This window comes from Phoxinus phoxinus, assembly GCF_949152265.1.
Source record: "Phoxinus phoxinus genome assembly, chromosome: 21".
Classification (NCBI taxonomy): domain Eukaryota; kingdom Metazoa; phylum Chordata; class Actinopteri; order Cypriniformes; family Leuciscidae; genus Phoxinus; species Phoxinus phoxinus.
Window position 1 is genome coordinate 173,956 of NC_136896.1, and position 13,545 is coordinate 187,500.

General features: G+C 48.6%; 1 protein-coding gene across 10 annotated transcripts in view; it reads right to left on the reverse strand.

Moving 5' to 3' along the window:
* Positions 1–13,545, reverse strand: part of LOC306989371 (poly(ADP-ribose) glycohydrolase) — a 52,485-nt gene that overhangs the window by 19,018 nt on the left and 19,922 nt on the right. For all 10 annotated transcript variants that reach the window (XM_079595013.1, XM_079595020.1, XM_079595014.1 and 7 more), the window contains one exon: positions 7,513–7,605. In XM_079595013.1, coding sequence (XP_079451139.1) covers positions 7,513–7,605 — 93 coding nt within the window. The remainder of the gene's footprint in view (positions 1–7,512; positions 7,606–13,545) is intronic.

The window sequence follows — 13,545 nt, forward strand, 5'->3', positions numbered from 1 at the left end:
TGTGTTTTGTGTGTGATTGAGTGATGGGGGCTCTGGTGTGTTTTGTGTGTGATTGAGTGATGGAGGTTCTGGTGTGTTTTGTGTGTGATTGAGTGATGGAGGCTCTGGTGTGTTTTGTGTGTGATTGAGTGATGGAGGTTCTGGTGTGTTTTGTGTGTGATTGAGTGATGGAGGTTTGGGTGTGTTTTGTGTGTGATAGAGTGATGGGGGCTCTGGTGTGTTTTGTGTGTGATTGAGTGATGGAGGTTCTGGTGTGTTTTTGTGTGTGATTGAGTGATGGAGGTTCGGGTGTGTTTTGTGTGTGATAGAGTGATGGGGGCTCTGGTGTGTTTTGTGTGTGATTGAGTGATGGGGGCTCTGGTGTGTTTTGTGTGTGATTGAGTGATGGAGGTTCGGGTGTGTTTTGTGTGTGATAGAGTGATGGGGGCTCTGGTGTGTTTTGTGTGTGATTGAGTGATGGAGGTTCGGGTGTGTTTTGTGTGTGATAGAGTGATGGGGGCTCTGGTGTGTTTTGTGTGTGATTGAGTGATGGGGGCTCTGGTATGTTTTGTGTGTGATAGAGTGATGGAGGTTCGGGTGTGTTTTGTGTGTGATAGAGTGATGGAGGTTCGGGTGTGTTTTGTGTGTGATAGAGTGATGGAGGTTCGGGTGTGTTTTGTGTGTGATAGAGTGATGGAGGTTCGGGTGTGTTTTGTGTGTGATAGAGTGATGGGGGCTCTGGTATGTTTTGTGTGTGATAGAGTGATGGAGGTTCGGGTGTGTTTTGTGTGTGATAGAGTGATGGAGGTTCGGGTGTGTTTTGTGTGTGATTGAGTGATGGAGGTTCGGGTGTGTTTTGTGTGTGATAGAGTGATGGGGGCTCTGGTGTGTTTTGTGTGTGATTGAGTGATGGAGGTTCGGGTGTGTTTTGTGTGTGATAGAGTGATGGGGGCTCTGGTGTGTTTTGTGTGTGATTGAGTGATGGAGGTTCGGGTGTGTTTTGTGTGTGATAGAGTGATGGGGGCTCTGGTGTGTTTTGTGTGTGATTGAGTGATGGGGGCTCTGGTATGTTTTGTGTGTGATAGAGTGATGGAGGTTCGGGTGTGTTTTGTGTGTGATAGAGTGATGGGGGCTCTGGTGTGTTTTGTGTGTGATAGACTGATGGAGGCTCTGGTGTGTTTTGTGTGTGATTGAGTGATGGAGGTTCGGGTGTGTTTTGTGTGTGATAGAGTGATGGGGGCTCTGGTGTGTTTTGTGTGTGATTGAGTGATGGAGGTTCGGGTGTGTTTTGTGTGTGATTGAGTGATGGGGGCTCTGGTGTGTTTTGTGTGTGATTGAGTGATGGAGGCTCTGGTGTGTTTTGTGTGTGATAGAGTGATGGAGGTTCGGGTGTGTTTTGTGTGTGATAGAGTGATGGGGGCTCTGGTGTGTTTTGTGTGTGATTGAGTGATGGAGGTTCGGGTGTGTTTTGTGTGTGATAGAGTGATGGGGGCTCTGGTGTGTTTTGTGTGTGATAGAGTGATGGAGGTTCGGGTGTGTTTTGTGTGTGATAGAGTGATGGGGGCTCTGGTATGTTTTGTGTGTGATTGAGTGATGGGGGCTCTGGTATGTTTTGTGTGTGATTGAGTGATGGGGGCTCTGGTGTGTTTTGTGTGTGATAGAGTGATGGGGGCTCTGGTATGTTTTGTGTGTGATAGAGTGATGGGGGCTCTGGTATGTTTTGTGTGTGATAGAGTGATGGGGGCTCTGGTATGTTTTGTGTGTGATAGAGTGATGGGGGCTCTGGTGTGTTTTGTGTGTGATTGAGTGATGGGGGCTCTGGTATGTTTTGTGTGTGATAGAGTGATGGAGGCTCTGGTGTGTTTTGTGTGTGATTGAGTGATGGAGGTTCGGGTGTGTTTTGTGTGTGATTGAGTGATGGAGGCTCTGGTGTGTTTTGTGTGTGATTGAGTGATGGGGGCTCTGGTGTGTTTTGTGTGTGATTGAGTGATGGAGGTTCGGGTGTGTTTTGTGTGTGATAGAGTGATGGGGGCTCTGGTGTGTTTTGTGTGTGATTGAGTGATGGGGGCTCTGGTATGTTTTGTGTGTGATAGAGTGATGGAGGCTCTGGTGTGTTTTGTGTGTGATTGAGTGATGGAGGTTCGGGCGTGTTTTGTGTGTGATAGAGTGATGGGGGCTCTGGTGTGTTTTGTGTGTGATAGAGTGATGGAGGTTCGGGTGTGTTTTGTGTGTGATTGAGTGATGGAGGTTCGGGTGTGTTTTGTGTGTGATAGAGTGATGGGGGCTCTGGTGTGTTTTGTGTGTGATTGAGTGATGGGGGCTCTGGTATGTTTTGTGTGTGATTGAGTGATGGAGGTTCTGGTGTGTTTTGTGTGTGATTGAGTGATGGAGGTTCGGGTGTGTTTTTGTGTGTGATTGAGTGATGGGGGCTCTGGTATGTTTTGTGTGTGATTGAGTGATGGAGGTTCTGGTGTGTTTTGTGTGTGATTGAGTGATGGAGGTTCTGGTGTGTTTTTGTGTGTGATTGAGTGATGGGGCTCTGGTGTGTTTTGTGTGTGATTGAGTGATGGAGGCTCTGGTGTGTTTTGTGTGTGATTGAGTGATGGAGGCTCTGGTGTGTTTTGTGTGTGATTGAGTGATGGAGGTTCTGGTGTGTTTTGTGTGTGATTGAGTGATGGAGGTTCGGGTGTGTTTTGTGTGTGATTGAGTGATGGAGGTTCTGGTGTGTTTTGTGTGTGATAGAGTGATGGAGGCTCTGGTGTGTTTTGTGTGTGATTGAGTGATGGAGGCTCTGGTGTGTTTTGTGTGTGATTGAGTGATGGAGGCTCTGGTGTGTTTTGTGTGTGATTGAGTGATGGAGGCTCTGGTGTGTTTTGTGTGTGATTGAGTGATGGAGGCTCTGGTGTGTTTTGTGTGTGATTGAGTGATGGAGGCTCTGGTGTGTTTTGTGTGTGATTGAGTGATGGAGGCTCTGGTGTGTTTTGTGTGTGATTGAGTGATGGAGGTTCTGGTGTGTTTTGTGTGTGATTGAGTGATGGGGCTCTGGTGTGTTTTGTGTGTGATTGAGTGATGGAGGTTCTGGTGAGTTTTGTGTGTGATTGAGTGATGGAGGCTCTGGTGTGTTTTGTGTGTGATTGAGTGATGGAGGTTCTGGTGTGTTTTGTGTGTGATTGAGTGATGGGGCTCTGGTGTGTTTTGTGTGTGATTGAGTGATGGGGGCTCTGGTGTGTTTTGTGTGTGATTGAGTGATGGAGGTTCTGGTGTGTTTTGTGTGTGATTGAGTGATGGAGGTTCGGGTGTGTTTTGTGTGTGATTGAGTGATGGAGGTTCTGGTGTGTTTTGTGTGTGATAGAGTGATGGAGGCTCTGGTGTGTTTTGTGTGTGATTGAGTGATGGAGGCTCTGGTGTGTTTTGTGTGTGATTGAGTGATGGAGGCTCTGGTGTGTTTTGTGTGTGATTGAGTGATGGAGGCTCTGGTGTGTTTTGTGTGTGATTGAGTGATGGAGGCTCTGGTGTGTTTTGTGTGTGATTGAGTGATGGAGGCTCTGGTGTGTTTTGTGTGTGATTGAGTGATGGAGGTTCTGGTGTGTTTTGTGTGTGATTGAGTGATGGAGGTTCGGGTGTGTTTTGTGTGTGATTGAGTGATGGAGGTTCTGGTGTGTTTTGTGTGTGATAGAGTGATGGGGGCTCTGGTGTGTTTTGTGTGTGATAGCGTGATGGAGGTTCGGGTGTGTTTTGTGTGTGATTGAGTGATGGAGGCTCTGGTGTGTTTTGTGTGTGATGGGGCTCTGGTGTGTTTTGTGTGTGATTGAGTGATGGAGGTTCTGGTGTGTTTTGTGTGTGATGGAGGTTCTGGTGTGTTTTGTGTGTGATTGAGTGATGGAGGGTCTGGTGTGTTTTGTGTGTGATTGAGTGATGGAGGTTCTGGTGTGTTTTGTGTGTGATAGAGTGATGGAGGTTCTGGTGTGTTTCTGTGTGTGATAGAGTGATGGAGGCTCTGGTGTGTTTTGTGTGTGATTGAGTGATGGAGGCTCTGGTGTGTTTTGTGTGTGATTGAGTGATGGAGGTTCTGGTGTGTTTTGTGTGTGATAGAGTGATGGAGGTTCTGGTGTGTTGTGTGTGTGATTGAGTGATGGAGGTTCTGGTGTGTTTTGTGTGTGATTGAGTGATGGAGGCTCTGGTGTGTTTTGTGTGTGATTGAGTGATGGAGGTTCTGGTGTGTTTTGTGTGTGATAGAGTGATGGAGGTTCTGGTGTGTTGTGTGTGTGATTGAGTGATGGAGGTTCTGGTGTGTTTTGTGTGTGATTGAGTGATGGAGGCTCTGGTGTGTTTTGTGTGTGATAGAGTGATGGAGGTTCTGGTGTGTTTTGTGTGTGATTGAGTGATGGAGGTTCTGGTGTGTTTTGTGTGTGATTGAGTGATGGAGGTTCTGGTGTGTTTTGTGTGTGATTGAGTGATGGAGGTTCTGGTGTGTTTTGTGTGTGATTGAGTGATGGAGGTTCTGGTGTGTTTTGTGTGTGATTGAGTGATGGAGGTTCGGGTGTGTTTTGTGTGTGATTGAGTGATGGAGGTTCTGGTGTGTTTTGTGTGTGATTGAGTGATGGAGGTTCTGGTGTGTTTTGTGTGTGATGGAGGTTCTGGTGTGTTTTGTGTGTGATTGAGTGATGGAGGTTCTGGTGTGTTTTGTGTGTGATAGAGTGATGGAGGTTCTGGTGTGTTGTGTGTGTGATTGAGTGATGGAGGTTCTGGTGTGTTTTGTGTGTGATTGAGTGATGGAGGCTCTGGTGTGTTTTGTGTGTGATTGAGTGATGGAGGTTCTGGTGTGTTTTGTGTGTGATAGAGTGATGGAGGTTCTGGTGTGTTTTGTGTGTGATTGAGTGATGGAGGTTCTGGTGTGTTTTGTGTGTGATTGAGTGATGGAGGCTCTGGTGTGTTTTGTGTGTGATAGAGTGATGGAGGTTCTGGTGTGTTTTGTGTGTGATTGAGTGATGGAGGTTCTGGTGTGTTTTGTGTGTGATTGAGTGATGGAGGTTCTGGTGTGTTTTGTGTGTGATTGAGTGATGGAGGTTCTGGTGTGTTTTGTGTGTGATTGAGTGATGGAGGTTCTGGTGTGTTTTGTGTGTGATTGAGTGATGGAGGTTCGGGTGTGTTTTGTGTGTGATTGAGTGATGGAGGTTCTGGTGTGTTTTGTGTGTGATTGAGTGATGGAGGTTCTGGTGTGTTTTGTGTGTGATGGAGGTTCTGGTGTGTTTTGTGTGTGATTGAGTGATGGAGGTTCTGGTGTGTTTTGTGTGTGATTGAGTGATGGAGGCTCTGGTGTGTTTTGTGTGTGATTGAGTGATGGAGGCTCTGGTGTGTTTTGTGTGTGATGGAGGTTCTGGTGTGTTTTGTGTGTGATTGAGTGATGGAGGGTCTGGTGTGTTTTGTGTGTGATTGAGTGATGGAGGCTCTGGTGTGTTTTGTGTGTGATTGAGTGATGGAGGCTCTGGTGTGTTTTGTGTGTGATTGAGTGATGGAGGCTCTGGTGTGTTTTGTGTGTGATGGAGGTTCTGGTGTGTTTTGTGTGTGATTGATTGATAGAGGGTCTGGTGTGTTTTGTGTGTGATTGAGTGATGGAGGTTCTGGTGTGTTGTGTGTGTGATTGAGTGATGGAGGTTCTGGTGTGTTTTGTGTGTGATAGAGTGATGGAGGTTCTGGTGTTTTGTGTGTGATTGAGTGATGGAGGCTCTGGTGTGTTTTGTGTGTGATTGAGTGATGGAGGTTCTGGTGTGTTTTGTGTGTGATTGAGTGATGGAGGTTCTGGTGTGTTTTGTGTGTGATAGAGTGATGGAGGTTCTGGTGTGTTGTGTGTGTGATTGAGTGATGGAGGTTCTGGTGTGTTTTGTGTGTGATTGAGTGATGGAGGCTCTGGTGTGTTTTGTGTGTGATAGAGTGATGGAGGTTCTGGTGTGTTTTGTGTGTGATTGAGTGATGGAGGTTCGGGTGTGTTGTGTGTGTGATTGAGTGATGGACGTTCTGGTGTGTTTTGTGTGTGATAGAGTGATGGAGGTTCTGGTGTGTTTTGTGTGTGATAGAGTGATGGAGGTTCTGGTGTGTTGTGTGTGTGATTGAGTGATGGACGTTCTGGTGTGTTTTGTGTGTGATAGAGTGATGGAGGTTCTGGTGTGTTGTGTGTGTGATTGAGTGATGGAGGTTCTGGTGTGTTTTGTGTGTGATAGAGTGATGGAGGTTCTGGTGTGTTGTGTGTGTGATTGAGTGATGGAGGTTCGGGTGTGTTGTGTGTGTGATAGAGTGATGGAGGTTCTGGTGTGTTTTGTGTGTGATAGAGTGATGGAGGTTCTGGTGTGTTGTGTGTGTGATTGAGTGATGGACGTTCTGGTGTGTTTTGTGTGTGATAGAGTGATGGAGGTTCTGGTGTGTTGTGTGTGTGATTGAGTGATGGAGGTTCTGGTGTGTTTTGTGTGTGATTGAGTGATGGAGGCTCTGGTGTGTTTTGTGTGTGATTGAGTGATGGAGGTTCTGGTGTGTTTTGTGTGTGATTGAGTGATGGAGGTTCGGGTGTGTTTTGTGTGTGATTGAGTGATGGAGGTTCGGGTGTGTTTTGTGTGTGATTGAGTGATGGAGGTTCTGGTGTGTTTTGTGTGTGATTGAGTGATGGCGGTTCGGGTGTGTTTTGTGTGTGATAGAGTGATGGAGGTTCTGGTGTGTTTTGTGTGTGATAGAGTGATGGAGGTTCGGGTGTGTTTTGTGTGTGATAGAGTGATGGAGGTTCTGGTGTGTTTTGTGTTTTGTGTGTGATTGAGTGATGGAGGTTCTGGTGTGTTTTGTGTGTGATAGAGTGATGGAGGTTCTGGTGTGTTGTGTGTGTGATTGAGTGATGGAGGTTCTGGTGTGTTTTGTGTGTGATGGAGGTTCTGGTGTGTTTTGTGTGTGATTGAGTGATGGAGGTTCTGGTGTGTTTTGTGTGTGATTGAGTGATGGAGGTTCGGGTGTGTTTTGTGTGTGATTGAGTGATGGAGGTTCTGGTGTGTTTTGTGTGTGATTGAGTGATGGAGGTTCGGGTGTGTTTTGTGTGTGATAGAGTGATGGAGGTTCTGGTGTGTTTTGTGTGTGATAGAGTGATGGAGGTTCTGGTGTGTTTTGTGTGTGATTGAGTGATGGAGGTTCTGGTGTGTTTTGTGTGTGATAGAGTGATGGAGGTTCTGGTGTGTTGTGTGTGTGATTGAGTGATGGAGGTTCTGGTGTGTTTTGTGTGTGATTGAGTGATGGAGGCTCTGGTGTGTTTTGTGTGTGATAGAGTGATGGAGGTTCTGGTGTGTTTTGTGTGTGATTGAGTGATGGAGGTTCGGGTGTGTTTTGTGTGTGATTGAGTGATGGAGGTTCTGGTGTGTTTTGTGTGTGATTGAGTGATGGAGGTTCTGGTGTGTTTTGTGTGTGATTGAGTGATGGAGGTTCTGGTGTGTTTTGTGTGTGATTGAGTGATGGAGGTTCTGGTGTGTTTTGTGTGTGATAGAGTGATGGAGGTTCGGGTACCTGTGTGAAGAGGCTCGGCGCTCTCAGTGCCAGCTGTGCCAAGGCTGGAAGCAGCTTCCCAAACATCTGCTCCGCCTCAGACCCCTGCAGATCCTGGACAGACAGACACACACACACACACACACACACACACACACACACACACACAGGTCAGGAGTTCAGAGGTCTGGGATCATCTGGGAGCTTAGGCTTAGCAACTGTTCAGGGCCGGCGGAGTCATGGAGCTAAACATGTTCAATCTCTCTTATAAAACAGATCCTCACTGACTCACTGTCCCGTATGTCTCCTCTTGGAAGCAAAACAATGTGCAAAAGTGCCACACAAACATAAGCAAGTGCAAAAGACAGAATAAAGATGCATTGTCAAGTGTAAGTTCACGTGGGACGAACGATTACATTCAATAATCAGACTGTTCAGCCGAGCCCAGATAAACACCGGCTCACCGTGTGCGTCTGTGGGAGATCAGGCCTGCTTCTGTCATGCGTTTGTTTACTTTATAATATTGTTGAACATTTAACTTAATATTCAACAATATTATTGATCTGCCTGCATTGACACCATTATATGAGAACTGAGCTGGACAATGACATCACAGAGCAACTATATATATATAGTAACTAAATTAATAAGTTTTTTTACAACAAAAATTAACCATCACTGAGCTTACTGAAGCTGGACTGTCTGTGACGCTATTGTCTTCTAGACAAACTTTGTTGCATTATTTTCCTGTGTGTGTGTGTGTGTGTGTGTGTGTGTGTGTGTGTGTGTGTGTGTGTGTGTGTGTGTGTGTGTGTGTGTGTGTGTGTGACCACCAGAGACACAACCATCAGCACAGAAACTCAAACTACTGGTCAATCAAGAGCCAGAAAATTATTTAATTTCCGATCCGAGGCATATTTTTGCTGCTCTGTAAACGCAAACACACACAGCTACTGCATTTTTATTCTAATTTACAGACAATCCATGACAAGCTGAAATTCATTTCATCAAGACGGACCTTCAGAGCTTTTACAGTTTGACACTAACGAGCAGAAGAAATGCAGGCGCTCTTCAAAGCTGTCCGACGAACCCATCACACAACGGGAAAAAAAACGGCCGTAAAATCACACCGGCTCCATCTCAGCACACACACACACACACACACACACACAGGCACACACACACGGCCCAATCAGCAGTTTATGGCATGTGCATTGACACACACACACACACACACACACACACAGCGTCAGTCTATCACAGATGATAGTTACTCCGCTCTTGTTTACGATGGCATGTCAGAGCCATCAATCTACAGGGCATTTCATCAGCTTTCTCATCTGATTAAAACCCGTCCGGGAACAAATGCAGATCAAACACGCCCGTTCAGCTCACGACAAACGCGCAGCGACAACCCCCAAACGGTCGTAAATAACGGTGACGGTTCGCTCATAAACCCAGAGCGCCGAGAGCCAGCTGAGCCTCTGACAGGACAGTGAACACACACGATCACACAACATCTGACCGCACATCATTCATGTATTCTGCTCATCTCGCATCGAATCGGCCTAGAGAACTTAACATGCTGTGAGTCTGATTCAGAGAGTCTCAGCAAGAAAACAAACAATCAGACGCTGTCAATCAAATACACCGGCCTCAAACTGCACCTGTCAGTCAAAACACGTCACATTCATCTTCACACTCGCTTCTATTAAACATCTCCGTGCAGAAACGAACGGGCAACTGCGCAAACGAACATCGTTAACAAACTGCTGAGGTCGACGAGGCTAACCGGAGACGTACGGTGGCGTAGTGATGACCGTAAGGGGCGTGGCGTAGTGATGACCGTAAGGGGCGTGGCGTAGTGATGACCGTAAGGGGCGTGGCTTAGTGATGACCGCAAGGGGCGTGGTGTAGTGATGACCGTAAGGGGCGTGGCGTAGTGATGACCGCAAGGGGCGTGGCGTAGTGATGACTGTAAGGGGCGTGGCGTAGTGATGACCGCAAGGGGAGTGGCGTAGTGATGACTGTAAGGGGCGTGGCGTAGTGATGACCGTAAGGGGAGTGGCGTAGTGATGACTGTAAGGGGAGTGGCGTAGTAATGACCGTAAGGGGAGTGGCGTAGTGATGACTGTAAGGGGAGTGGCGTAGTGATGACCGTAAGGGGAGTGGCGTAGTGATGACCGTAAGGGGCGTGGCGTAGTGATGACCTTAAGGGGCGTGGCATAGTGATGACCTTAAGGGGCGTGGCGTAGTGATGACCGTAAGGGGAGTGGTGTAGTGATGACCGTAAGGGGCGTGGCGTAGTGATGACCGTAAGGGGAGTGGCGTAGTGATGACTGTAAGGGGAGTGGCGTAGTAATGACCGTAAGGGGAGTGGCGTAGTGATGACCGTAAGGGGCGTGGCGTAGTGATGACCTTAAGGGGCGTGGCATAGTGATGACCGTAAGGGGAGTGGCGTAGTGATGACCGTAAGGGGCGTGGCGTAGTAATGACCGTAAGGGGAGTGGCGTAGTGATGACTGTAAGGGGAGTGGCGTAGTGATGACCGTAAGGGGAGTGGCGTAGTGATGACCGTAAGGGGAGTGGCGTAGTGATGACCGTAAGGGGCGTGGCGTAGTAATGACCGTAAGGGGAGTGGCGTAGTGATGACTGTAAGGGGAGTGGCGTAGTGATGACCGTAAGGGGAGTGGCGTAGTGATGACCGTAAGGGGCGTGGCGTAGTGATGACCTTAAGGGGCGTGGCATAGTGATGACCTTAAGGGGCGTGGCGTAGTGATGACCGTAAGGGGAGTGGTGTAGTGATGACCGTAAGGGGCGTGGCGTAGTGATGACCTTAAGGGGCGTGGCATAGTGATGACCTTAAGGGGCGTGGCGTAGTGATGACCGTAAGGGGAGTGGTGTAGTGATGACCGTAAGGGGCGTGGCGTAGTGATGACTGTAAGGGGCGTGGCGTAGTGATGACCGTAAGGGGAGTGGCGTAGTGATGACTGTAAGGGGCGTGGCGTAGTGATGACCGCAAGGGGAGTGGCGTAGTGATGACCGCAAGGGGCGTGGCGTAGTGATGACTGTAAGGGGAGTGGCGTAGTGATGACCGTAAGGGGAGTGGCGTAGTGATGACCGTAAGGGGAGTGGCGTAGTGATGACTGTAAGGGGAGTGGCGTAGTAATGACCGTAAGGGGTAGGGCTGAACGATATTCGATTTTAACATCGACATCGCGATGTGCGAGTGAGCGATAGTCACATCGCCGGAACATGCGATGTGAAGGGTAGTAGCACAGTAGGACCAGCGGGAGATATTACATGCGCTTCGTGAGGCACGCGCGCGGTCTCTTGCTCTCTCTGCCGTTCACGCGCTGCGCGGTTTGGAGCACAGTCTCTGTCTCGCGGGCGCGCTCGCTCTAGATTCCGGAGATTTTAACTAATTCGCGGGCATCAGCCGCTATCAATAATATGCGGGAGACACCCGGAACTTCCGGGAGACTTGGGATGTCTGTATTTCTATACTGAAATAATATCGGCATTAGAATTATTGATTTTTCATTAGGCTATTTTTTTGGTGCTCCCTCAGCTCTTGATGCGCGTGGTGGGAGCGGCGACGCTGACAGAGGCGGTAAAGCTGCTGTTTAAATGTGTTCGGCTTTTCTGTTTACAGAAACATGTTCTCTAATCTGTTTAGAAGATTTAATACAAAATATATTAAAGTTTTATATCATTTTGTTTATTTCATATGATTATGATGACCAACATCAACACTGTTTTACTTTGGCACTTTGGCTAAGAAAAGTTGACTTACAAGATTGTGAACCAAAATGCTTAAGTTGTTTTATAAAAAATATATTTATTTTAAGTTATATTGTTGTAAACCAATCAGGGGGTTGGTGTAAAGCTGCTGTTTCTATGTTCTAAATGTTCTATTTTTGTAATAAAATATTAAGTGACCTTTTTTGTCACTTGTAATGAAGCTTGCTTATTAGTGAAATTATTAATATCATGGAATGGTTATTATTGTCTTTAGCATGGAGTTATGGCTCTCAATATCGCAATATATATCGTTGGGGGAAAAAATATCGCAATGTAATTTTTTTCCAATATCGTGCAGCCCTAGTAAGGGGAGTGGCGTAGTGATGACTGTAAGGGGAGTGGCGTAGTAATGACCGTAAGGGGAGTGGCGTAGTAATGACCGTAAGGGGAGTGGTGTAGTGATGACTGTAAGGGGAGTGGCGTAGTGATGACCGTAAGGGGAGTGGCGTAGTGATGACCGTAAGGGGAGTGGCGTAGTGATGACTGTAAGGGGCGTGGCGTAGTGATGACTGTAAGGGGAGTGGCGTAGTGATGACCTTAAGGGGCGTGGCGTAGTGATGACCTTAAGGGGCGTGGTGTTGTGATGACCGTAAGGGGCGTGGCGTAGTGATGACCTTAAGGGGCGTGGCGTAGTGATGACCTTAAGGGGCGTGGCGTAGTGATGACCGTAAGGGGAGTTGCGTAGTGATGACCGCAAGGGGAGTTGCGTAGTGATGACCGCAAGGGGCGTGGCGTAGTGATGACTGTAAGGGGCGTGGCGTAGTGATGACCGCAAGGGGAGTGGCGTAGTGATGACCGCAAGGGGCGTGGCGTAGTGATGACTGTAAGGGGCGTGGCGTAGTGATGACCGCAAGGGGAGTGGCGTAGTGATGACCGTAAGGGGCGTGGCGTAGTGATGACTGTAAGGGGCGTGGCGTAGTGATGACCGCAAGGGGAGTGGCGTAGTGATGACCGTAAGGGGAGTGGCGTAGTGATGACTGTAAGGGGAGTGGCGTAGTGATGACCGCAAGGGGCGTGGCGTAGTGATGACTGTAAGGGGCGTGGCGTAGTGATGACCGTAAGGGGAGTGGCGTAGTGATGACTGTAAGGGGAGTGGCGTAGTGATGACTGTAAGGGGAGTGGCGTAGTGATGACTGTAAGGGGAGTGGCGTAGTGATGACTGTAAGGGGAGTGGCGTAGTGATGACCGTAAGGGGAGTGGCGTAGTGATGAGCGTAAGGGGAGTGGCGTAGTGATGACTGTATGGGGAGTGGCGTAGTGATGACTGTAGGGGAGTGGCGTAGTGATGACTGTAAGTGGAGTGGCGTAGTGATGACCGTAAGGGGAGTGGCGTAGTGATGACCGCAAGGGGCGTGGCGTAGTGATGACTGTAAGGGGAGTGGCGTAGTGATGACTGTAAGGGGAGTGGCGTAGTGATGACTGTAAGGGGAGTGGCGTAGTGATGACTGTAAGGGGAGTGGCGTAGTGATGACCGTAAGGGGAGTGGCGTAGTGATGACCGTAAGGGGAGTGGCGTAGTGATGACTGTAAGGGGAGTGGCGTAGTGATGACCGTAAGGGGAGTGGCGTAGTGATGACTGTAAGGGGAGTGGCGTAGTGATGACCGTAAGGGGAGTGGCGTAGTGATGACCGTAAGGGGAGTGGTGTAGTGATGACCGTAAGGGGAGTGGCGTAGTGATGACTGTAAGGGGAGTGGTGTAGTGATGACCGTAAGGGGAGTGGCGTAGTGATGACTGTAAGGGGAGTGGCGTAGTGATGACTGTAAGGGGAGTGGCGTAGTGATGACCGTAAGGGGAGTGGTGTAGTGATGACTGTAAGGGGAGTGGCGTAGTGATGACTGTAAGGGGAGTGGCGTAGTGATGACCGTAAGGGGAGTGGTGTAGTGATGACCGTAAGGGGAGTGGCGTAGTGATGACTGTAAGGGGCGTGGCGTAGTGATGACCGTAAGGGGCGTGGCGTAGTGATGACCGTAAGGGGAGTGGCGTAGTGATGACTGTAAGGGGAGTGGCGTAGTGATGACCGTAAGGGGAGTGGTGTAGTGATGACCGTAAGGGGAGTGGCGTAGTGATGACTGTAAGGGGCGTGGCGTAGTGATGACCGTAAGGGGAGTGGCGTAGTGATGACTGTAAGGGGAGTGGTGTAGTGATGACCGTAAGGGGAGTGGCGTAGTGATGACCGTAAGGGGAGTGGCGTAGTGATGACCGTAAGGGGAGTGGCGTAGTGATGACTGTAAGGGGAGTGGTGTAGTGATGAC